The sequence below is a fragment of the Theropithecus gelada genome, chromosome 12 (assembly GCF_003255815.1).
Source record: "Theropithecus gelada isolate Dixy chromosome 12, Tgel_1.0, whole genome shotgun sequence".
Taxonomy (NCBI): Eukaryota; Metazoa; Chordata; class Mammalia; order Primates; family Cercopithecidae; genus Theropithecus; species Theropithecus gelada.
The window spans coordinates 13219017-13245398 of NC_037680.1; the positions used below are offsets into that span (position 1 = coordinate 13219017).

Sequence of the window (26382 nt, forward strand, 5' to 3'; positions counted from 1 at the left end):
TTGTTCCATTGGTATCAGTTGGTCTTTTGATTTTTTTCAAATTAAAGAATTCTAAGGGAGGGGAAAATGATATTAATCTGTGTTTATGTTTTTCTTCATTTCATATAGCAAATAGGCTGTGTAGCACTTTAAAAAAAGAAAATTATTTGTAAATGCAGGTAAACGGGATAGTGTTTCATAAATATTCCTCTTTTAGTATGACCTTTTGTTCACTTAAGCAATTAACTAAAAAAGATGTAATAATTATATTAAATTTAATTTAATCCTTCCACATTCTATTCTGGCCTTTTAAAATATGAATATATACATTTAATATGATTAAATTTATCAGAAGGCACCATAGTATCAGAGCACGAGCTTTGTATGCATTCATTCATTCATTCAACATTAATTGAACACTTACTGTTTGGCTACATGCTGAATTAGGTTTAATTCCTAACTCAGGTACTTAGTATCTCTGCAACTCTAGGCAAGTTACTTAATTTCTTGTAGTTTGTTTCTACACTGGTAAACTAAGAATAATAAATAATATGCACTTTCAAGGCAGTTATGAGGATCAAATAAGATAATGGCACCTAGTATGTTTATCAAAATCTAAATGCTATTAACATGATTTCAGCTTTTTGATACGTATTTCCTCAAGCTGTTACATAGTCCGTAGTCTAAATATTAAATGAAGTAATGAAACCTTTCTATATATTAATATAAATAACTTGTTAGTAGGGTGGTTTTTGTAACCTTTCCATTTACTTTTTAAAATATTTTAAAAATTAACATAGTAAAATTGGACTTTTTGTGGAGGTGAGCAGTTCTCTGAACTTCAGCACTTTATATAGTTTTTCACTAGTACCAACATCAGGAGATACAACAGTTCTATAACACCCCCTTACCTCTGCTGCCAAAAAAAGCCCTATTGTCCCTTTTGTATCTTAGTAAGCATAGACACATCCTTCCCACTTTTTTTTTTTTTTTTAAGAGACAGGTCTCGCTTTGTCACCCAGGCTGGAATGCATTGGTGCAGTCATGGGTACTGTAGCCTTGAACTCCTGGGCTCAAGTGATCCTTCTGCCTCAGCCTTTTGAGTAGCTAGGACTACAGGCGCACACCACCATGCCCGGCTAAGTTGGTTTTTTATTTTTTTGTAGAGACAGTGTCTTGCTATGTTGCCTGGGCTGCTCTTAAACTCCTGGCCTCAAGTGATCCTCCCACCTCAGCCTCCCAAAGTGCTGGGATTATAGGCGTGAGCCACTGTACCTGACCATACTCCCCACATCCTTATAATCCTTGGAATCCCTGATCTTTCTTGGTCACTATAGTTTTGTCCTTTTGAGAGAGTCATATAATTAGAATTCTACTGTACGTAACCATGGGTGACTGGCTTTTAAAACTCAGCATGGTGCCTTTGAAATTCTTTGAGGTGATTCTACTTATCAATAGTTTGTTCCTTTTTATTGCTGAGTAGTATTTTATTATAAGGATATACCACACTGTTTACTCATTCATTTGTTGAGGGTTATTAGGATTGTTTTTAGGTTTTGGCATTTTTATATAGAGCTATACTATAAATATTTGTATACAGATTTTTGTGTGAAAACACATTTTCAGTTCACTTGGGTAGATACCTAGAGTAGGATTGCTAAGTCATGTGGTAACTGTATGTTTATAGGAAACTGCAAACATTTCTAGAGTAGCTGTACCATTTTGCATTCCCATCAATAATGTATGAAAATTCCAGTTTCTATATCCTTACCAGCACTTGGTATTATCAGTATTTGTTTTTAGCCATTCCTAGTAGGTGCATAGTGGTATCTCATCCTAATTTTAATTTTGAACATCTTTTGTGTGTTTGTCCATTTATATCTTCTCTATATTACAGTGTCTAAGTCTTTTGCACATATTTTAATTGGGTTATTTGTTTTCTTTTTTGGAGTTGGGGGATTTTTTTCTTACCGTTAAGTTTTGAGAGTTCGTCGTGTACTTTGGATATAAATCTTTTTTATAATGTGTGATTTCCAAAAATTTTCTAGAAAAGACATCGCTAAGAGAAATGAAAAGCTTATCTGTAACAGATAAGACTGTAACTTATCTTTTAATTTCTCTTATGATGTCTTTTCTAGAACAAAAATTTTAAAATTGAATGAAGTTCAGTTTTATCAATTTTTAATTGTATGGATTGTGTTTTTGGCCATGTCTGAGGACTTTTTGCTCTAGGTCACAAATCTTTCTCCTATTAAAAAAATTATTTTATTTTGGAATTATTCAAAATCTGAGGGTGAAAGCAGCTGTTTATGGATGCTGGGGATGGTGGTAGCAGATCCATTACCTAGCTGGCAAAAGGGGTGGCAGTGGCCTGTAGTATTCTTTCGAAAAACCCCTAATCCCAATTTATCCATTTTGATATTTAGATGTTACTTGATTTCTTTCAGCAATGTCTTACAGTTTTCAGCAATGTCTTACAGTTTTCAGCACGAAGATCCTGTAAATGTTATATATTATGTTTCTACTTGTTGCTTTTTAATAAAGGAGCTATTGTAATGATATTTAAAAAAATTTTTTTTCATTTCCAATTGTTCGTTTCTAGTATGTAGGGATATGGCTGATTTTGAGGGGTTGACCTTGTATCCTGTAACCTTGCTAAACACAATTGCTAGTTCTAGGAGTTGTCATTTCTTTGGGATTTTCTATGTATATAATCACTGTCTCTGAATATGAATAGTATTATTTCCTTTCTAATCTCAGTTCTTTTTTAAAAATATGTATTTTTTTAAAAATGTATACCATCAAGCCGTCTGTTCATGGTTTTTTTTTTCTTTTTAAAACTGGCCAGGGCTTCCAGTAAAATATTGAATAAGAGCTCCTCATCTCAGAGGGACAGCATTTAGTCTTTTACTATTAAGTATGATGTTAGCTGTGTATTTTTTTGTAGATGCTCTTTATCAGATTGAGAAAGTTCCCTTTTGTTCCTGCTTTGCTGAGAGTTTTTATTATGAATGGATGTTGAATTTTGTCAAATCCTTTTTCTGTTTAAATTGATATGATTGTTGTTTTCTGTTTAAGTTGATATGCTTTATTTTCTTTAGATTTTTAATATATTGATTGCATTGATTGATTTTTGGATATATAACCAGCTTTGCATTCTCAAGATAAACTCCACTTCTTTGTGGTGTAATTTGTATTTCTTTCTCTCTCTTTCTCTGTGTGTGTGTGTGTGTGTGTGTGTATATGTATATGTATGCATATTGCTGTATTTGATATGCTAATAGTTTGTTGAGGACTTCAGTGTTTATGTTCATGAGGGATGTTAGTCTTTAGTTTTCTTTTCTCATGCTTTGGTTTTGGAATCAGTAATGTTGGCCTCATAATGTGAAGTCAGAAAGTATTTTGTTCTCTTTTATTTTCTTTGAGAGAGTGTGTAAAATTGATTTTTTTTTTAACTGATAGAATTTGCCTTTGAAACTTTCTGGGCCTGGCATTCTCACTTTATTCAGGTGGCAGTTCCTTCTAGGGTCCAGGATGTAAGTAGAAGTCTCAGTTCCAGTACCTTGTCTCATGTATACCCATATCCCTGAGAGGCCATTCAAAACATTACAACCTCCGCAGTGATTTGGATTGATGCAGGAAATCCAAATCTAAAGGATATATAAGGAAGCTTTTGTGTTTAGGTTATATAGCAGAGAGATTGGTAATCTCACCAGAAAGATATGCAGCTTCCAAGTCCCAGGGCCTTATAAGCAGAGGCACAGTTACGGATAATATCTGAGTGATATTGTGCTTCTGGAAGCCTAGTTTCTGGGCCTAGACTTATTTATATTTATTATTATGAGACTGGGGCATTCTTGGACATAGCCTAATCTAGATGCATGCCAGAGACCACTTTCCCTGGTCTGGGTGTACCTCATCATCTCAGAGTTACATAATTCATATTATGACTGCTAGGCTAAAATATATGGTATTGTCAGACATAAACAGACTTTTCTTCCATCATTCTTGTTCTCTCCAGTCTAACACAGCATAGTCAGTTTTGCAAACAGTTTTATAGGTCAAACTAACAGACTTTTAACAGTAAAAGGCTTACCCTGTAAAATCCCAGTTCCCAGTGCCCAACTGTTGGGGCCTATAGCCAAAGCTTATCATCCCCTGGTATTTTTCAGTCACCTTCTACGCTCGCTTTTGCCTTTCAGTATACTCTTTGTTTCTGTTACCCAGGAATCTCCTTTTTATTTTTTCAAATTCAGCTGTGTATTTTTACAACATTGTCATATTTGATCAGGTATGTTTTTGTGTGTTTTGGGTCAAGGGGGGCCTGTGTCATGTTAGTTTGCCATATGGTTGGAAGTCACATTCAGTTTTGTCTTACTTGAACTTTCTTAAAGTTTAGGAAGCCAACAACAAAGCTTTTGAGAACTGTTTAAAAATTAAGCATATTAAATGTGTGTGCATTTTCTTTTATTCAGCAAACATTATTTTTAAACATTTACTGTGATCCAGATACAGGAATATCAAGGATAGAACATGGTTCCTGCCTTAGTAATCTTTGGGATTAGTAGAAAGACAGATAAGGGACAAGACAACAATAACATTTTGTGATAAATGCTCTCATAGAGGGCAGAACACAGGTTTGATGGAAACTCATAAGAGGTACCTGTAATTCAGACAGATTAAGTCAGGACAATGTTTCTAGACAAGGTACACCTGAATCCTGAAAGACACGTGAGAATAAGCCAGGTGAATAAGGTTAACTAATAAGTTAGGTAAAAAGATACTTGAGGCAGAATTAGTAGAGGTGATGATGTTTAAATGAACTTTTGAAACTTGTAGGTAGTTTGGTAAGGTTGGGTATAGCAGTAGAGGGTTGGGAATGGGAAACGATGAGAAGGACTTTGGTATATGGGTATTTTAAGACTAATGTGAACCGGACATCCTAAGAGGATTTCGTAATATTCTCTTTCTGTTTTATTCATATAATTTTTATTGTAATTGCTAATAAATACATTTCTCAAAAATTTCAAGGATACAAATTACTTGTAATGCTTCAGAGATACTGAAGAATAACAGACACAGAAGTTTTCACCTATACATTTATTTAAATTTGAATTTTAAAACGTTAAACCAGAATTAAAGCAATGACAGTGAAAATTTGAAAATGATTTTGCAATATATGCATCTGTACTTATTTATACCATAAACATACAATTAGTATAGATTGACCCTGTCAGAGTGATTTTAAAATAATGTATGATTAATTTATATTTTCAAATCAATTCTAGAAAATAGATTTTTGGTATTTATGTCCAATGCTCAATTTTGGTAGTTCAAGTTTGTCTATTGATCTATATCTATTTTGAGATCTTCTGGCTTCAGTTTTCATATCAAGCACCTCCCAGATTAGCTCCAAGCCTATTTAACTTTGTTAAGGGTGTTTTATAAAGGTGGACTTTAAAAGATATATGGGCATGATAAATTTTATGTTCGTGGCAATGTAATTGATCTTAATGATGTGTTTTACTGGATGTGTTTCAGCCTTCTAATATACCTATCCTTTAAATACTTTTCTTTTTTTTCCTTTAAATATCTTCTAGTGGGTGTTTCCTGAAACCATCATTACAGATTTTTTCTCTTGATTATTATGCTTCATGATAATATAAATAGCCCTGGAAATGACACAGACTTTAACCGTAGCAAACATTTATGTCCAAATGGAAATTCATGAGCAGAGATTTTAATAGGAAGGTGTGGTAGGCAAGATAATGAACCCTGCTAGCCCCCAGAGATGGTCCATGACCTAAATCTTAGAACCTGTGAATATAAATTATGTGGCAAAAGGAATTAAGGGAGCATATGGTATTAACATTGCTTAACAATAGGCTTTAAGGTAGGGAGATTTATCCTGGATTATCTGGGTGGACCCAGTATAATCACAGGAGTTCTTAAAAGTGGAAGAGGGAGACAGAGGAGAGTTAGTGTCATAGCAGTATGAAAAGAACTGGTCCCAGTGATGTAGGTTTTTAAGATGAAAGAAGAGGGCCATGAACCAAGTAATGAGGGTAAGCCTCTAGAAACTGGAATGGGTTCTCCGCTAGAGCCTCCCGAAGGGATACAGCCTTGCTGCCACCTTGAATTTAGCCTCGTGAGACCTGTTTCAGACTTCTGACCTGCAGAACTATAGGATGATCAGTCTTTGTTGTTTTAAGTCACCAAACTTGTAATAATTTATTACAGCAACAATATGAACTAATACAGAAAGTAACAGTGTGAAAGCTGTAGATGCCTGGAGAGGCTCCATTGAGAGTTGAACAATATACTGAAAGCACAGCTAGGTTTAAGGGAGGACACATTTTTGTCCCCATGGCTCTGCCTTTGTGTCGGGCGTTGTCTTTGGGCCTTTAGCTTTAGTCATGCTTTGTTGGTCACCACAAAGGAACAATCCACAAATAATCTTGTGAAGACTGTGTAGTTGAATAATTATTATGGCTTTTAAGAAATACTCATTTTCGGCTGAGTACGGTGGCTCATGCCTGTAATCCCAGTACTTTGGGAGGCTGAGGCGGGTGGGTCACGAGGTCTGGAGTTCAAGACCAACCTGGCCAACATAGTGAAACCCTGTCTCTACTAAAAATACAAAAATTAGCTGGACGTGGTGGTGCGCGCCTGTAGTCCCAGCTACTTGGGAGGTTGAGGCAGGAGAATTGCTTGAACCCGGGAGACAGAGGTTGCAGTGAGCCAAGATCGTGCCACTGCACACCAGCACGGGCAACAGTGTGAGACTCCATCTCAAAAAAAAAAAAGAAAAGAAAGAAATATTCGTTTTTGTGATTTTTTTTCAGTTTTCAACCACAAATTACTAGATGTACAATGAAACAGGAATGTGTGACCCATGCAAGGGGAAAAAATAGTAGAAATGGGCTCTTAGTGGGTCTTGATATTAGATTTAGCAATAACATCAAAACATTTATTACAAGTATGTAGAGAGAATTGAAGGAAAGGGTTTTCAAAGAATTAAATACTAACAATGAGTTACATAGGAATCTCAATAAATAGAAACTATAATAAAGAACCAAATGGTGGCCAGGTGTGGTAGCTCATGCCTATAATCCCACCACTTTGGGAGGCTGAGGTGGGCAGATCACTCGAGGTCAAGAGTTCAAGACTAGCCTGAGCAACATGGTGAAACCCCATCTCTACTAAAAATACAAAAATAAATAAATAAATAAATAAAATTAGCTGGGTGTGGTGGTATGGGTAGCCCATAGTCCCAGCTACTCGGGAGGCTGAGGTAGGAGAATCACTTGAACCCAGGACGGGGAGGCTGCAGTAAGTTGAGATACTGCCATGGCACTCCAGCCTGGGCAGCAGAGTGAAACTCCATCTCAAAAAACAAAACAAACAAAACAACAACAACAAAAAAAAAAAAAATGGAAACTCCAGAGTTGAAAAGTATAATTGAAATGCACTTTCTTCACATGAGCTCAAAAGCAGATCTGAGATGATAGAAGAAAGAGTTGGGAGATTTGAAAGATTAACAGAAATTGTCCAGTCCGAAGAGCAGAGAAAGAAGTTTGGAGAAGAAAAAAGAACAGAACCTCTGAGATCTGTAGGTCAGTGTCAAGTGTTCCAAAGCATGCATGTAATGGGACTCCCAGGTGAAGAGAAAGAAAGTGGTAGAAAAACAAATTTGAAGAAATAATGGCTGAGAATTTTCCAAATTTGATTAAAAACACTCAGAACCAGAAGTCTTAGTGAATTTTAAGTAGGATAAACACAAAAGAGAACCACCCCCAGACATAGTATGGGCAACCTGCTGAATCCCTAGATGGAAAGAAAATCTTGTAGGCAGCAAGAGAAAAATGACTTGTCATTTACAAGAGAACAATACTCTTGACTGACTTCTCATCAGAAACAATGGAGGCCAGAGGACAGTGCAGTGACACAAAGTTCTGAAAGGGGGGAAAAAGAAACCATTGTTGACCAAGAATTCTATATCCAGTGAAACTATATTTCAAAAATAAAGGTGAAATAATGACATTGTCATGTAAACAAAGATTGACAGAATTCATCCTTGCCTTACAAGTAATACTAAAAGAAATAGAGGGTAACTTGAATCCATAGGAAGGAATGAAGAGCATTGGAAATACTCTAGTAAATACAATAAATATATTCTCATAATTTTTTAAAAAAGCGTAAGATTGCTTAAGCAATAGTGACAGTACTGTATTGTTGGGTTTATAACATACATGTAATATGTAATATATATGACAATATCGCACAAAGGAAGAGGGGGAGGGAATGGAGCTATACTGTATAAAATTGCTAGATTTTACTGGAATAACCTGAATACATTATAAATTAAAGATGTGTATTGTAATATCTAAAAAAATTACTAAAAATAAATTCAAAAAATGAATTGTTGTTTGAACACCTCCAATTTCCCAGGTATTTTTGTAAGTGATAGGTATTTAACTTTTTTATACCTTTTTTTTAAAAGGTCCTTAATCTATTTCTTTCTAAAGTAATGTATGTGAGAGTTGTAGAATGGGAACATTCAAAGTAAGTGGTATAGTTTTATGATTTGCCTATGTGAGAGTAACAACAAATATATCAAATATTGGCTAACTTTTTGTTGTTGTTACTTTTGGTCTTTATTGGTGCAGAAAAGAAAAATGCATCTGAAACTAAAAATGAATGGTTGATTGTCCTACCTTTCTCATTTGGAGGATGGGATGCTAAGACACATTTATATTTAAATATAGTATTTAGTAGACATATGCAGTCTGTTATTCAGATGAAACAGTTCTTTTATTAAGAAGTGCAATTGTGACATTTTAATTTGTGTTGATACATTTGATCTAATAAATTTAAGTTACTGGGCTAGAAATTGTAGGAACTATAAAGATTTAGTAATGAAACTCACTCTAGTAGGTATGTAGTGGTCTCTGACTGTTGTTTTAATTTCACTTCCCTGATTACATGTGATACGGAACATCTTTTCATATGGTTGTTTGCTATCTTTATATCTTCTTGGGTGAGGTGTCTGGTTGAAGCCTTTGGGCCTTTTTTTTTTTTTTTTTAAACTTGAATTATGTTCTTATTTTTGAGTTTTAAGAGTTCTCTGTAGATTCCAGATAACAGTCCTCTATCTGAAATCTTTTGCAGATATTTTCTCCCAGACTATGGTTGTCTCTTTCATTCTCTTGACAGTGTCTTTTGCAGAGCAGAAATTTTTAATTTTAATGAAGTCTAGCGTATCAGGTTGTTCTTTCCTGGATTGTGCCTTTGGTGTTGCATCTGAAAGGTCATCAACAAACCCGAAGTTATCTAGATTTTATTCTGTGTTCTAGGAGTTTTATAACTTTTCATTATATTCAGATCTGTAATCCATTTTAAGTTAGTTTTTGTGGAGAATGTAAAGCCTGTCTAGATTAATTTTTTTGCATGTGGATGCCCAGTTGTTCTAGCACCATTTGTTGAAAAGACTATCTCCATTGTATTGCCTCTGTTCCTTTTCAGAGATTAGTTGACTATATTTATGTGGGTTTATTTCTAGCTTCTCTATTCTGTTCCATTGATCTCCATTTGTTTGTTCTTTTGCCGTTACCACACTGTATTGATTTCTGTAGCTTTATAGTATTGCTTGAAGTTTGATAGTGTTAGTTCTCCAACTTTCTTCTTCAATATTTTATTGGCTACTTTGAGTCTTTTTTTGCTTCTGCTTATAAACTTTAGAATCAGTTTGTGGATATCCTCATGACAACTTGCTGAGATTTTGATTGAGATTGCATTAAATCTGTAGATGAACTTGGAAAGAACTGATATCTTGATAATATTATCTTCCTATCCGTGAATATAGAATATCTCTTTATTATGTGTGTGTGTGGTGGTATTGGTGGTGGTAACCGTAATTATTTTGCCATTCCTCTGTTGAAAAATATTTAGGTTGTTTCTAGATTTTTACAATTGAATTAAAATATTATAGTGAATATCACTGTATGTACACCTTTTTGCATTTGTATGAATGGTTTTGTAGCATAGATATAAAGATATGTGTACTTCATTTGAGTTTTGTCCATTTTAAATATTGATATATTCTGCCCTTTTGCTCTCCAAAAATGTTTTTTTTAAATTTTTTATTAAGAGACAGGGCCTTGCTCTGTCACCAGGCTGGAGTGCAGTGGTGTGATCATGACTCCCTGCAGTGTCGACTTCCTGGGCTCAAGTGATCCTCCTGTCTCAGCCACCTGAGTAGCTAGGAGTACAGGTGCACACCACCATGCAAAGCTAATTTTTAAATTTTTTGTAGAGATGGGGTCTCACTATGTTTCCCAGGCTGGTCTTGAACTTCTGACCTCAAGCGATCTTCCCATCTCAGCCTAAAAATGCTTTTAAAGTTTATATCACCACCTGTGGCATATCCCAGCACTCTTGCCAACACTGGAGTCTATCGGTATTTTATATTTTTTGCCACAGTGATATCTTCTTTAATTTTTATTTTTTAATCATGAGATTGAACATCTCTTAATAGACTTATTAACTATTTATATTTCTTATTCTATAAAATGTGTATTAGTTTTTTCTCATTCTTTTATATTTAACTTTTTTATTGTGGTGAAACATCCATAACAAAATTTGCAATTTTAACCATTTCTAACTGTACAGTTCAGTGGTATTGAGTACATTCACATTTTTGTGCAACCACTATCCTCCAGAACTTTATCATCCCATACTGAAACTCTGTAACCATTAAACAATGACTTCTCTCCTCTCCCTCTTAGCCACTGGAACCAGCATTCTACTTTCTCTCTATGACTTTGATTCTTTTAGTACCTCATGTAAGTGGAATCATGTAACATTTGCCCTTTTTTCACTGGCTTTTATTTCACCTAGCATAATGTCTTCTAAGTTCAGCTGTGTTGCAATATGTATCAGATTTTATTCTTTTTAAGGCTAAATAATATTCCATTGTATGTATATACCACATTGATCCATTCATCTGTTGATGGACATTTGGATTGTTTCTCCCTTTTGGCTACTGTGAATAACTCTGTTACAGACATGGGTGCACAAATATCTATTTCAGTATCTGTTTTCATTTCTCTGGATCAAATGGCTAGTGTTCATTTAAAAAAATAATCTATACTGCTTAGCTGTTTTATATTTCTACCAGCAATGCCCAAGGATGTTAATTTCTCTGCATCCTTGCTAACACTTATTGTTGGTTTCTTTGGTAATAGCCATCCTAATGGTTATGAGGTGGTATGTCATAGTAGATCTGATTTGTGTTCCTCTAAGATTAGTGATATTGAGAATTTTTTCATGTGCTTATTTGCCATTTTCATGTTTTCTTTTCTTTTTCTTTTTCTCTTTTTTTTTTTTTTTTTTGAGATGGGGTCTTGCTCTGTCGCCCAGGCTGGAGTGCAGTGGTGTGATCTCGGCTCACTGCAAGCTCTGCCCCCTGGGTTCACACCATTTTCCTGCCTCAGCCTCCCAAGTAGTTGGGACTACAGGCACCCACCACCACACCCGCCTAATTTTTTTGTATTTTTTTAGTAGAGGCGGGGTTTCACCATGTTAGCCAGGATGGTCTCGATCTCCTGACTTCATGATCCACCTGCCTCAGCCTCCCAAAGTGCTGGGATTACAGCTGTGGGCCACCGCTCCCAGCCTTTGTATATTTTCTTTTGAGTGACATCCATCCAAGTCCTTTGCCCATTTTAAAATCAGGTTGGTTGTTTTTTTTGTTGTTGTTGATTTTTGCTTTTTTTTTTTTTTTTAAACCTCCCACTTAATGTTTGTTTACTTTCGATGAAGACATAGTCTCAGGATTCAAGTAGAACTGTTGGGGAAAAAGTAATGCCTTATATTGACATTTTGAAGATCATAAAGAAGAGAGTACATTTATCAAGAGTGATGGGGTGATATTTGAGGTAAATCTTTTTTTTTTTTTTTTTTTTTTTGAGATGAGGTCTCACTCTGCTTCCCAAGCTGGAGTGCAGTGGTGTCATTATGGCTCACTACAGCCTTGACCTTCTCGCCTCAATCTGTTATTCCACATCAGCCTCCCAAGCTGCTGGGACTACAGGTGCTCTCCACCATGCCCAACTAATTTTTACAATTTTTTATAGAGAGTGGGTCTTGCTATGTTGCCTAGGCTGGTCTTGAACTCCTAAGCTCAAGTGATCCTCCTGCCTTGGCCTGCCAAGATACTGGCATTACAGGTGTGAGCCACCACACCTGGCAAGGTAAATCTTTAAATAACTTGTCAGGATTTGGGTATTTACTAATGGTAGTAGAGTGGATGAGAGGGAGATATTTTATCAATAGAAAGAGGAAAGAAAGGCTTAGGGGATAGAAGGTAGATTGCAGATAAATTGCACTTCAGTTTGGCTTGTTATTCATGGCTTGTATACAGTGGCATTGTGTGTGTTTATAGTAAGAAGGTTGGAACAGCTATCAGTGTAAAAATGCAAATGTTATTTTATCCAGCAACCACTAGAAATTTGTTATAGAGATATACATGTAGAAAGACAGTTGCAGTATGGTTGTAGCAGCATAAAACTGGAAATAAAGTCCTGATCAGTAGGGTACTGTCCTTTGAAAAGAAGCTTTACAAAGTGTATACAAATAGTATAATCATATTTGAGGGTAGGGTGGTTATGTGGTAAATGGAACATTTGTGGAAGAATAACCAAGAGACTGTTGACAGGGATTTTATACAAGTACAGAGGATGGAACAGGGGGATGTTCACTTGTTTTGTTTTGTTTTCTTTCTTCCAGGGACATTTGAAAAAAAGAAAACTATTTTTCAAAGATCTTTAGAGCTTAGTTTTTAAAGCTGTAGATTATTGTCATTATTTTATGCTGTCTCTACATAACTAATTTTGATTTCAGGGCTAGGAGGGTGGAGGTAGGGTAAGGAAATGAAGTAAGTTTTTGTCATGTAAATAATAAACATTATGAATTAGACTTAATTTTTTAAATCATTACTCCTGTTTGGGGGATTTCTTGAGTAGGATGTTTATAAAAATAAGCATTAATAACTCTTTATATACCAGAGGTAATAAATTAGGCAAAAGAGTAATATCTCTCATAAGTTATTTTCTTGATTCAAAAAATATTAAATATAAATACATTAAAGAGTGAATAAGAGGGATTTTCAGTAGACAAGATAATCAATTTGACTGTATATTTTCATAAAAGTTTGGCAGCAAATTTGTGACTTTAAAGGATATGGCAACTGAATGAGAAGTTTTAATTAATGTAGATGTCATAGCAAGATTAAGCTGTTTTATGATATTTTTTTACCCCTTTTTAATGTGTTATTGAGTAAAAGTACACAAGAATTCCTTAATTAGGATACTTAGTAAACTGTGTTCTCACATTTAGAAAGGACATATACATCATTGCTGATAATTTTCCTGCAGTTTAGGGAATCTGTCAAACCTTCTTCATTTACAGACTTAGTGGTATCAGTTCATTAAAGCAAAGTTTCAATACTTGCTTTCTTCTTTTATCTCGTAAACTTAACTTTGAAGGCAAAACTATCATTTAATGGTCCTTGTGATTTCAGCAAATCGTTTCTTTTTTTTCCTTTCAAATATCAGATTTCTTTATTCTTAAAATGTGCTCATTATAGTTTACTTAAATACAAAATACTCTCTTTGCAGGTAAGAAATTTCACTGACATTTCCATGTCAATTAGCTTCTTTTTAATAAAAATGCTTTCATTAAAAATAAACATTTAAATTACTGAACTGTTATATTCATTAGTCTCAATACCTCTTAAAATACTTAAAACTTCAGAAAATAGACTGTAAACCTTGCCCAAAGGTGGCATCCAACTCTGAGCAGGCCACACGGAGTGTGTTAGAGCATGGCCATGCGCATGGCCATACGACCCCTGGGGCCACCTCCACAATGGCTCAGCCCCACCACTGACCCTCTGCTGAAAACCCTGCCCCTCAGCAGGATGCAAGCTTGTCCCCCAAATAGTGGTGACCTCAAACTGCAATATGATGATAAAACCTGCAGCCGACACTGCCCTCCACAAGGGTTCTGGAAAGGCCAAAGCTGGAGACGGTAAACCGCAGCACCGTCCCAGGTCACCCCAGCTAAAGGTATTCAACACCAGCCAAAAGGCTAAAGTTTAGTTAAGGGTTCAAAGGCAAATACACTGAAACCCATATGTAAACCTGCCTGGTTTTCAAGCTGAAAGAGAAACACTTTGGTGTCCTCAGTATCTCAGACCTGCACTGGATGAAGCAATGAAGGCAAGGTCACAGCTGCTAAAGCACAGAGGGGTTAAACAGTATGAAACCAGAAGAAACTCTCGAGTGAGAGATGTGAAGCAGCAGACCGAGGCATCAGACACCTCTCCCACCCACACCTCTCCCACCAGACACCTCTCCCACCCACACCTCTCCCACCAGACACCTCTCCCACCAGCTGCAGGGCTCTGGGCAGCGTTCTCAGCCCAGCCATTCTGTGACAGTTGTTTAAGGAATCAGCTGTTGACCTTTTTTCTCAAGCAGCAACAGTGACATCAGTATTACAGTGGTCTTATGAATACACCCGTGTGATCAACTTGTTGGTAAACACATGAGTATACAACATAAAGTAGGCAAAGCGGAAAAAGTCTCTCTCTTTCACACACACATACACACACACACACACACACACAGAGAGAGAGAGAGATGGGCATGCAAATATATCTGAGCCTATTTTAGTCGAATCAAATTTAGATTTCAGCAGATTGTTTCTAATTGTTTCTAATTTGTAAAGAATAGAGGGGAACTAGTAGGTGGATGATAGAAGTGCTTCTTAAAATTGAGTTCTTGTAGGTTCGGTTGCCATCAAAAGAAACACCTGTAGTTTGAACCTGACTTGTTAAATTTTCTGTAGGGAAATTTTTTTGTGTTTTTCAAGTAATGGATTTTTGTTCTGAGGTTTCCCCTGTTTAATGCAGTTAATTCTGTTTTTTAAGGTATGGGCTGCGTGAGTTCGTGGTGATTGCTCCCGCTGCACACAGTGATGCTGTTCTCAGCGAATCTAAGTGCAACCTTCTTCTGAGTTCTGTTTCTATTGCCTTGGGAAACACTGGCTGGTGAGTGGACATTTTTTAAAACCTAGACAAAAAAACTGTTTTTAACAGTAATTTATGAAGGCAACAGTTATTAAATGTTAGCTTTTTTGTTGTAATTAGGAACTTAGTGCATATATATTGTTAAACTAAATTTGTCTTGAGGTTACCTCTGTACCTGCTCCCTGTATAAAGAACTGCTACCTAACTTATTTCATGTACAAACTGAAAGCTTAATTTGGGAGTATACTTTTGGAACAATTCACTGAGTCCCAGCCAATCACAGCAGCTTAGGTTCTGTCAATCACAGGCCAACTGATCAGAGCATGCACAAATAAAGCAAACTCGGAACTGTAACCAATCAAGCTGTTCCTGTACCTTACTTCCATTTTCTGTCTATAAATGCTGCCTGCCCACCTTACAGAGCTGATCTGTCTGAACCTCCACTGGTTCTGAAGACTATGTGATTCTCAACTCATTCTTTGCTCAAATAAATGTTTTATTTATTTATTTATTTTTTTGAGACACAGTCTTGCTCTGTCGCCCAGGCTGGAGTGCAGTGGCACAGTCTGGGCTCACTGCAGCCTCCACATCTTGAGTTCAAGTGACTTCTGCCTCAGCCTCCCGAGTATCTGGGAGTACAGGTGTGCACCACCCTTGGCTGATTTTATTTTTATTTTTTAAATTTTCAGTAGAGATGGGGTTTCACTGTGTTGACCAGGCTGGTCTCAAACTCCTGACCTCAGACAATCCGCCCACCTCAGCCTTCCAGAGTGCTAGGATTTTAGGCATAAGCTACTGTGCCCTGCCTTAAACTCCATTAAGTTTAATTAGTTGAAAATTTTTCTTTTAACAATATACCTGCATATTTTTATACTGGAATTTGGTATATAAGGACAAAACTAGTAAAACCTAAATGGAGGCCATTTCTAAAGGTAATCTTCCTGAAATAATTCAGTGTGTATTTGGAATAACTTTTTTAAAAGTTAATTTTCAGTACCTTTAGACCCTATTCTTAAATGGAAGTATTGAAGAAGATGAAATTTGTTTAATCACTATTCTGCTGTTTTGAATTGTATTTCGTTTGCGTATTGAATAGACTATGATACTCTAAATCTACTGGGGAATAATTAATTTATTTTAGTGGATGTACTCCGTGGTGTATCCTAAGTGAATAATTTTGCTAGAATAGTTACTGCTGTAGGATTATTAACTTGGGGATGTATCTGTGCAGTCCTTTCTTGTTATTTAAGGTAGTTGTGTGCTTTAAAGTTGCCACCAACACTAAGTTATCAATTCCTCACCTATTTCTCCAAGGAGAAATGCGGTTCCTTCGAGCCTCTGGCCACATTTTTTGTCAACCAGTTAATACATAACCTTCTCTTATGTGTGTTTCTGTTTAAAGATAGCTTATTTAATATACAATGTTGAGTCATTAACATTGAACTTGTAGCCAAAAGCGATGTAACTTGTGCATGAACGACGCTTCTGGGAAAATGCGTGTATTAACATGTATTTTCTCTGTAAGGCACATCACAACCTCCTTGTGCTTAGGAGCCCTACTTTGTCTTTAAATGATGTGAAAAATATTTCACCACAATATTGGCTTAATTTATATTGTTTAATACCTGTGAGTTAGGTTTTATTATTAATTTGGAAAGACTAATATGAAATAATCACTTTTATGCAAGACAGTTTTCATTCTGATGTTTTCTGACTTTTAGTTGGCTGTTCTAAAACAATTTTTCAGACTAATCAAAGTACTTCTAGATGATAGTTTCTGTAGTTTAGTAGTATAGGGAGAAAAAGGAACTCAGAATGTCTTTGTTATAAACACAAACCTGTGTTTTTGTTGTGTTTCCAGTTTAGTGCTTTGAAATTCTTGAGATTAAAATAATTTGGAAAAAATTTGGGTTCAGGTTTAATGTTTAATGAGCTTGTATTCTATTCCTATTTAATCATGTCCTGCAGTCAGGTGCCACTCTTCGTGCAAATTCACCACAAATGGCGAAGAATGTATGTAGGAGAATGTCAAGGTCCTGGTGTACGAACTGACTTCGAAATGGTTCATCTTAGAAAAGTGCCAAATCAGTACACTCACTTATCAGGTCTGCTGGATATCTTCAAATCAAAGATCGTGAGTTGGGATTGATATTATCAGTCTTATCCAAGATCCAGATAAAAGTAGAGATTTGATCATTTTTTTCAGCATATAGAAACATTTCTCTATAATATTGATAATGTAATTGCTTGGAAGAAAGCTTTAAGTGACTACATAAATTACTTTGTAATTTCAAATAAACAAAATATCCAGTTATAATTTTAGTGTACTAATGCTAAAGCAACAACTGACTTGTTTGTTTGTTCGGTCTGTTAGCATTTATTGACCGTGTATCTTTTACTCCTTGTCCTCTGTTGGCAATATTGCCAGTCTCCCAAGCTTAATGGGGCTCAGGTAGCTGCTTGTTTGAGCATTTGAAGCATTTGACTATGAACTCCTTAAGGTCTAAACCCTTTGGGTTCTGAATTGCATTTTTTCCCTCAAATCTTTCTTTGATTTAATTTTCATGGTTAATCTGGCTTATATCCTAGGCCTGAGAGCAGCAGGGCTAAATGGGACATGCTAAATATATTCTTATATTCTATAACAACACTGTCTATAGCTGTGGAGGACTTGCCTGTGCTGCTCTGCGGGGCTTGGGGGAATGGGGCTGATTAGGGCTTAAGTTGAGGAGCTGTTTGTGAATACCTCTAGAAAATAGAGAAAGCTAGATAACCAAGTAGTGGAGGGGATCCTCTATTTAGAGAAATATTACTCTTAGGTTATTAGGATGCTGATTTAAATTTGGAGTATGTTAAGTGCTAAACATGACACTATCTCACAGTTGATTAATAAACTGACATCATGTGTCGTGTGATGGCTGTTAATCACATTTGGCCACTTATGTGAGATAGTGGCAGCTTTAGCACTTAAATATATAAGTATATTGATTAGGATATTGATTATATGTATATTATAATGAAGTACATTGATTATAAGTAAATATATTAATTATGATATATAATTACATATGTGGCATTCCTGCCAAAATGTTTAACATACTATAAATCAAACCATGAGGAAGCAATCACATATTTCCAAAGTGAGCCCTGTTTTGTAGCAGTAACTGGTCAGTATGATGATAGGCAAAATAAAGACTGGAAGCAATTTAGATTTAAGGAGATAATGGGACCTGACAGCTAAATGCAACGCATGATTCTTGATTGGATCCTTTATCAAAACAAAATAGTCAGTAAGGACATTATTGGGACAATTGGGATGATTTTAATATGGACTGTATATTGAAAATAGTATCAACGTTAAATTTATTGAGTGTGATAATTGTATTATAGTTGTATAGAATAATGTCCTTGTTCTTAGGAATTACATGCTAACGTATTTAAGGGTGAATTGTTATGATGCCTACCTTTTTCAGAAGATTCAGCCAAAAAAAAGTCATATACTTAATATATATATGTGTATGTGTGGCAAAGTGTTACTGATTATGAGCTCTGTGAAAGTCATATGGGTGTTCATTGTACTAGTTTTCCAACCTTTCTGAAGGTTTGAGAATTTTCAAAAGAAAAAGAATTCTAAGAAAAAATTGCTGAAATTTATTTTTAAATAGGTAACATTTGTTAGAAAGATATTTAGGATTAGAATTTAATCATAAAGATATGTTTTTAGTGTTGAGGACCTAAATAGTGTGCTGGTAGGATTGTTACCAACTACATAAATCCCTTTGATGTTAAAAAAATGTAATGCATTTACCAGGTTAGGAAATTAAAGTAAAAGCTTCTTTTACCTCTCCACCTGTCTCCTCAAAGTGACAACTGTTAGCAGTGGCTTGTGATTATCTCCATTAGAAAAATTACAGATGCTTCGATTTTAGAGAATTCCATGTATATATGTAATATTCTTTTCAAAAACCTTCTGGGCTCTGAAGTGCTGTGGGTACTGTTTAATTCCACATATAGTTTGGGAAATTTTTGTAAAAGGCAAGTATGTATTAGTATCTTCTCCATTATTTTTCCTTTGCTCTTACCATAAGTCTTCAATTATATTTAAAATTTTTAGATCAAGTTTCTGGTCACATGGAAATATCAATGCCTCATTTCTTCTTCTTCTTCTTCCTCTTCCTCCTCCTCTCCCTCCTCCTCTTCCTCTTCTTTCTCTTCCTCTTTTTTTTTGAGACAGGGTCTCACTCTATCACCCAGGCTGCAGTGTAGGGCATGATTATGGCTCACTGTAGCCTCAACCTCCTGGGGTCACTGAATCTTCCCACCTCTGCCTCCTGAGTAGTTGGGACTGTAGGTGTGCATCACCACACACAGCTAATCTTTATATTTTTTGTAGAGACAGGGTTTCACCATGTTGCTCTGGCTGGTCTTAAACTCCTAGGCTCAAGCAGTCCGCCTGCTCAGCCTCCCAAAGTACCAAGATAACAGGTGTGAGCCACCACGCTGGGCCTTAGTCTTTCTTCTTAAGAAATCATTAATGAATATTATCTTCAGGTCTTTTATGTCACATCTCTTTTTTGAAGGTAGGGAATACATTGATCTCTGGAACCCAACTTAGATCTTGGCTATTTATTAGCAGTACTTTAAAAAAAGTTTTTAATCAGTTTATCTCATCATCTGACAAACCTAAAACTTATTTTTTTGATAAGAAACATCTCTCAAAATTGATTTGAGAAAATTGAACTTAAGAGCTGGTTTGGGCGCTTAAGTTTAATCCTGTAAATATTTGAAAACTCTCATAACTTCATCGTCTTTTCTTTTTCAGTTTAGACATTCTTAGTTCTTGAGATGTTCTTTACATTTTATGGTATTATATTATGACTGTTGATTTGGATGTTTGTCTCTTTTAGAACTACTTTTTTATGTTTTGAGAAGTTTAGTTTGTAGGCTCATTTTGAATGAGTTTCATTTTAAATTTTTAATGTTCACTCCCATCCATCCTCTCTAGTGATTTTGTGGTTTTATGGTTACTCCCTACCTGCAGAATATTTCAGAACTAGGTCTTAAAATAGTGTTTGGAGTCTCTTGCTCTGTAGTAATGTTGGGGTTTTGACAACTGGTCTTAGAATCTTGGGTTGCTTGCTCACCACATGCAGGTGAGGGTTTTTTCCCTTCACACAATAGCCCCCAGTCCCATACCTTCCAATAAAGCCGTTGTGCCAAGCAGGAGTGACCTGTCCCAATGTCTGGCTTAAGCAGAGAGTCTTGCAATGTCCTCATTCTGGACTGAGCCCTTTTGGTTTCATCCTAGATTGTCAGTGCTGCCTTCCATACCTTAAGGCATGTGCCTTGAACCCCAGTTATCCTCCAGGGTCCACAAAGATATTTCCATCATTTTTCATCCTAATCCATCCTTCCTTCCTTCCTTCCTTCCTTCCTTCCTTCCTTCCTTCCTTCCTTCCTTCCTCCCTCCCTCCCTCCCTCCCTCCTTCCTTCCTTCTTTCCTTCCTTCGTTCTTTCCCTCCCTCCCTCCCTCCTTCCCTCCCTCCTTCCTTCTTTCTTACTCTCTCTCTCTTTCTTTCTCTCTCTCTCTCTCCTTTCTTCCTTTCCTTTCCTCCCTCCCTCCCTTCTTTTCTTTTCTCTTCTCTTCTCTTTTCTCTTCTCTTCTCTTCTTTTCTTTTCTTTCTTTTCTTTTTTTTTTTGAGATGGGGTCTCACTCTATCATCCAGGCTGGACTGCAGTGGTGAGGCACTGCAACCTCTGCCTCCTGGGATCAAGCGATTCTCCTGCCTCAGCCTTCCAAACAGCTGGGATTACAGGCACACATCACTACTGCCCGGCTAGTTTTTGTATTTTTAGTAGAGATGGGGTTTCACCATGTTGGCCAGGATGGTCTCAAACTCCTGACTTCAAATGATCCACCCGCCTTGGCCTCCCAAAGTGCTGGGATTACAGGCGTGAGCCACCATGCCTGGCCCTAATTCTTTCTTTCTGGGAATCTGTTTTTGTATTTATCTGTGTGACTGGATCAGAGGTTATGTGTCAAAGTGGCCTTGTTATGGCTTCTAGAACATTTACTCCTTATTATAGGTGAATGCTCATTTGATATCTGGACATGACTAAAAAGTTGATACACTGACCAGCCAAAATCTCACCTTGCTGTTGGGCACAGGAGCCCAAAACTGAATTCAGTTTTTTGGGAGCAGCTATCTACTCTTGTGACTTCAGACTGAGTTTGTGTTCTTAAAGCTACTAGTGACATTTATAGATGCTGCTGCTGAGCTAAATGTAAATGTCATGTATTCCTTTGCTACTCAAAGTGTAGTCTCCTGAACAGCAGCATCTGGAAACTGGTTAGATATGCAGAAGAGTATTGAATCTGCATTTCACAAGTTCCCTAGGTGATTCCTATGCATATTTAAGTCCTATTTTATATTAGTTCAGATTAAGCATTGTGAAGGAAAGCTGAGGTCATAGGATGTTTAAATGACAGTATTAGGTTTTGTGATTTTTCATGAATTGACAGATAAATCTAAGTTTTCTTTTGTTAACTGATTCGTTAATCTATTTTGTGTGAGTGAGCAGTCATTTCTCTTAGTCTGAAATTTTGGTTAAATATTCAAGGCTGGCTTTCATTTGAGTTTATTTTCATTTAAAAGAAAGAAGAGACATTCTCTCCCCAAACCAAGTCTTATACTTTTCTAATACTTTTACTTATTTGAAAAATGAATCACCTTTTTTTCACATTTAATATGTCTGAAGTGAATAGTAAGAAATGGTGTTTTATGATTAAAACAGTAAAAGATACTTTAAAGAACATTTTGCTTAATAGAATGTAATATCTCTTTTTCTAATAACAGTTTAAACAGCTTTATTTTAAAGCTATGGCATTGTTTTAGAAACTTTTTTTAGCTACATCAAATGAAAACATTTGTGGAAGCAGTATGCAGAAATTATGGAAATCCTTCTGTACACACAAATATGTGGACAAAAATACAGTGATTCTTTGGAAAGTTTACTTTTCCATTTTTTAAAACCCGGTCTCACAATTGCCAGTACTGTTGCTTGGTATAGGATCTTTCCTCTTGTTCATCCCTGATCCACTTCTTGAGCTTTTGGACTGTGAAAATTTCTTCTGTGAAAAGGATTTCCTAAGTTTTGCATCTGTGGCTCTAATGACTTCAGTGACTTATTTTTCCTTTCGAATGGCTAGCATATCATGTTTTTAATAACTAGAATATGCACCCTGTTGTTTAAGACTAGAATCTGAAAATCCAGGTTTCCTAAAGGTAGTATTAATCCGTTCCATAAGTTTGAAATTTTGATGTTGAATTAATACGAAAGGGTACCAGCATTTACATGATATTGTCTTTGCATGTATTTCCTAGGGATGTCCTTTAACTCCATTGCCTCCAGTTAGTATTGCTATTCGATTTACCTATGTACTTCAAGATTGGCAACAGTATTTTTGGCCTCAGCAACCTCCAGGTGAGAGCATTTAGAACTATATTTAACTTACTGAATATAAATGGGAAAGAAGATACATTCAGAAATTACAATTACTTAACAAGAGTTTCAAGTGTTTTACATTAGAAATATTTGTGATTCATTTTAAATGTAATATTGTTGCTTTCATTGCCCTTATCATTTTTTTTCTCTTAAAGAAAAACTGTGGGTTTTCTAGAGATAGTAATACTCTATGTTTGACAATCTGTCTTTAAAAGCCTTATATAAGGCACCCCTTGCTGTGGCACATCATATGCCATAAATGTAGCGAATGATTAACATGTCTGTTTTTAGACTATTATAAGAGCAGAGCTGTTCTCAGCTCACCCTCATAAAATGAGAACAGACATGCAAAAAACTTTAAAGAGGGTATTGTTTCAAGAAAGGGGGCTAAACAAGGAAAGCAGAGAAGAAAAATATATGTAGGGGAAAATAATAATTAACTTGTATGTTATAGAAATATAATCAAAATCAATTTGCCTGCTTACCCTTGATAAACAGATTCATTCAACAATTATTAATTATTAACCTGTAATAGACTAGGCAGTGCTAAGGACAGCAATATGAACAACACATTACCTCAGTTTCATGGACATATGTCCTAATTAACATTTTGATTCATGGGTGTTTCTTTCATATGTTTGATTATATTGAAGCCCATCTAATAAGGAATATAACACAAACTTATAAAATACAAGAATTTCACTAGCTTGAAAACATTTTTTAATCTACCTTCCCCTAAAGAGAAATAAAATAAACTAATATTCTTTATTGTTTATTTTTGTTCTAAGTAGTTGGCTAGTTATAGGATTGAAAATAATTGGTAGGCATGAGATGATATAAAAATTAATATAATACAGGCCAGGCATGGTGACTCACACCTGTAATCCCAGCACTTTGGGAAGCCAAGGCAGGCAGATCACCTGAGGTCAGGAGTTCAAGACCAGCCTGGCCAACATGGTGAAACCTTGTCTCTACTAAAAATACAAAAATTAGCCAGGTGCAGTGGCAGGAGCCTGTAATCCCAGCTACTCGGGAGGCGGAGGCAGAAGAATCCCTTGAACCTGGGAGGTGGAGGTTGCAGTGAGCCGACATTGTACCACTGTACTCCAGCCTAGGTGACAGAGTGAGACTCTGTCTCAAAAAAAAATTTTTTTTTAATGTAATATATCCTTAGCTTTTGGCAGTTATATGTACTACTACTATTTTATTTTATATATCACAAAATAATTTGCAACTCTAATGTACACTATGAAAGGACCGTATCTAAACTACAACAGAGAAATAAAAGCTAAGCTTTAGATTTATATCAGAAGAAACACGCAAATGTTTGTGTTGGTGATTTTAGTTCCCAGATAACAGTACCCACTGGACAAGTTATAGTATACATCTAGTTAGAAGTTTCCATTCTTATCTTACTTTTTTTTTCCCCCAAGGCTACTCTCTTACAAAGCAGTTTTAAAGCTTTCCTGAGGTAGTGTGTTCTGCTCATGATCTGTGAAGAAGCCCAAGAGTTAGAACCTTAGCATTATAAGATTGCCAATAAGGTCTTTGTTAATCTTCTATTGTCAAGTTTTTAAAATGGGGATTAAAAATATTAACCTTCTCCCTCAGTAAGTTGAAAGTCATATAAATTCTTAACATTTTCCTTTATAAGGGGAAAGGGACTGAACATGTAATATAATATGGACAAGACACTGTGCTTTTCATATTTTATATCCTATTTTGTATAATTTTCACTTACCTATGAGACAATTATTATTATTATCTTTTGTTTTTTGAGAGAGTCTTGCTCTGTCACCCAGGCTGGAGTGCAGTGGCATGATCTCGGCTCACTGCAACCTCTGCCTCCTGGGTTCAAGCGATTCTCCTGCCTCAGCCTCAGCCTCCTGAGTACAGGTATGCGCCACCATGCCTGGATAATTTTTGTATTTTTTAGTAGATATGGGGTTTCACCATGTTGGCCAGGTTGATCTCGAACTCCTGACCTCAGGTGATCCACCCTCCCCAGCTTCCCAAAGTGCTGGAATTAGAGGTTTGAGCCATTGTGCCCGGCCCAAGACATGTATTATTATCCTTCTTAGAGATGTAAGTTTCTTAGATTGTAAGTTTTTTAAAGAACTCACGTGAGTGGCTTAAAGTCATATGGTCACCATGTGATAAAGTTTGCGTACAAACACTAGTCAAACTCCAAGCCCAATACGCTTTTCATTCCACGAGTTGCTTCTCCCTTTTTAATTCAGCTAAAACAGTTATATTTTAGTAATTTTTAATTTACTAATTTATAAAAATGTGGTCGTAATTTTGAACTTTTACAAACTCACTTGTAACAATGCTAGTCATTGTGATCTTTCTTATTATAAGCATTCTTTAGCTGGAAAAATGGAATTGACTTGAGAAAATTTACCGAATCAAGTAATTGATTCATATTTGATGACTAATTTTAAATCATTTACTTAGGATGTAGATAAATATCAGATGTGATTTTAGCAAATATGGGAAGTTTTCTTAACTCAGTAGGCTTTAATTTTAGGAAATCCTTGTGTAATGTGAATAATTAAACATCACAATTTGTATTATTTCAAAGAGAAAAAAATTCTTTTGATGACTTTTAGAAATGCTTATTACTTCCTCAGGAGACACAGAACTAAGAGGAATGATTTACCTTCTAAGTTCTCTTCTAGTCTAGTGTGCCATTCATAATGGAAAGGAGGTTCTTTTCTGATCTTATATATTTCCATTTACTGTCAACCAAAATATAATGTTATTAATGATGACAAATGTACTAATTTCCTATTCAGAAATTACTGACAGCAAAACTGATTAATGTAGTTGCTGAATAGATTTTTAAATACTTGGATACTCTTTTTGGATTATATTAATTACATTCTTTTAAAATGCAAAAAAATTACAGAAGTAATATTCTCTTGAGTAATATTTAAGGAATATTTGAGAAGGGCAAAATTTAAAATACATGGCCTGAATGAAATATTGGATAAATAGGAAATAAGTGTGCCCTTTTACTATAACGTTCTCTGGGGAAGTCAAATATTTGTTAGACTACGTATGCTGTAACTTGCTCTAACTTGCTAACTTGCTATATGTGTTCTCTTGTAGACACTTTTAAAGCTATAATATTCCAAAGGGCTGAACTAGAATAGACTCTTCTGTATTTTTTCCCAAATGATGGAAAAATATTTCTTTTGTTTAGACATAGATGCCCTTGTAGGAGGAGAAGTTGGAGGTTTGGAGTTTGGCAAGTTACCATTTGGTGCCTGCGAAGATCCTATTAGGTGAGAATTTCAACCTGTCATTTGAATTGTGGGAATATTTTACTTCAAATTTATATTGATATTGATTTTACTGTGCTTTATGATGCTATAGCCTGCTGGGATGAATGTAGTACTGGAAATAAAGAAAGATGTACACCTGGGCCAGGCACAGGCTCATGCCTGTAATCCTAGCACTTTGGGAGGCTGCAGTGGGCGACTCCTGAGGTCAGGTATTAAAGACCAGCCTGACCAACGTGGCGAAACCCCGTCTCTATGAAAGAATATAAAAATTAAATGGGTGTGGTTGCGCACACCTGTAATCCCAACTACTCAAGAGGTTGAGGCACAAGAATCACTTGAACCTGGCAGGCAGAGGTTGCAGTGAGCTAAGATCACACCACTGCACTCCAACCTGGGCAACAGAGCAAGACTCCGTCTCAAAAAAAGAAAGAAAGACCTACATTTGCTTTCTTTATTTTATAATTTTACATGAAAACTTTCTGAGATTTAATATTCATCTGTAATTCAGCAAAC

The 26382-nt window shown here is 35.8% G+C and overlaps 1 protein-coding gene across 4 annotated transcripts in view; it reads left to right on the forward strand.

The window, feature by feature from the left end:
* The window catches only part of RAB3GAP1 (RAB3 GTPase activating protein catalytic subunit 1), a 109761-nt gene that overhangs the window by 41275 nt on the left and 42104 nt on the right, over nucleotides 1-26382 (forward strand). For 3 of the 4 annotated variants that reach the window (XM_025404560.1, XM_025404558.1, XM_025404559.1), the window contains exons 6-9: nucleotides 14975-15094; nucleotides 17042-17207; nucleotides 22459-22558; nucleotides 25788-25869. In XM_025404560.1, coding sequence (XP_025260345.1) covers nucleotides 14975-15094; nucleotides 17042-17207; nucleotides 22459-22558; nucleotides 25788-25869 — 468 coding nt within the window. The remainder of the gene's footprint in view (nucleotides 1-14974; nucleotides 15095-17041; nucleotides 17208-22458; nucleotides 22559-25787; nucleotides 25870-26382) is intronic. The other variant, XM_025404561.1, reaches the window with a different exon arrangement.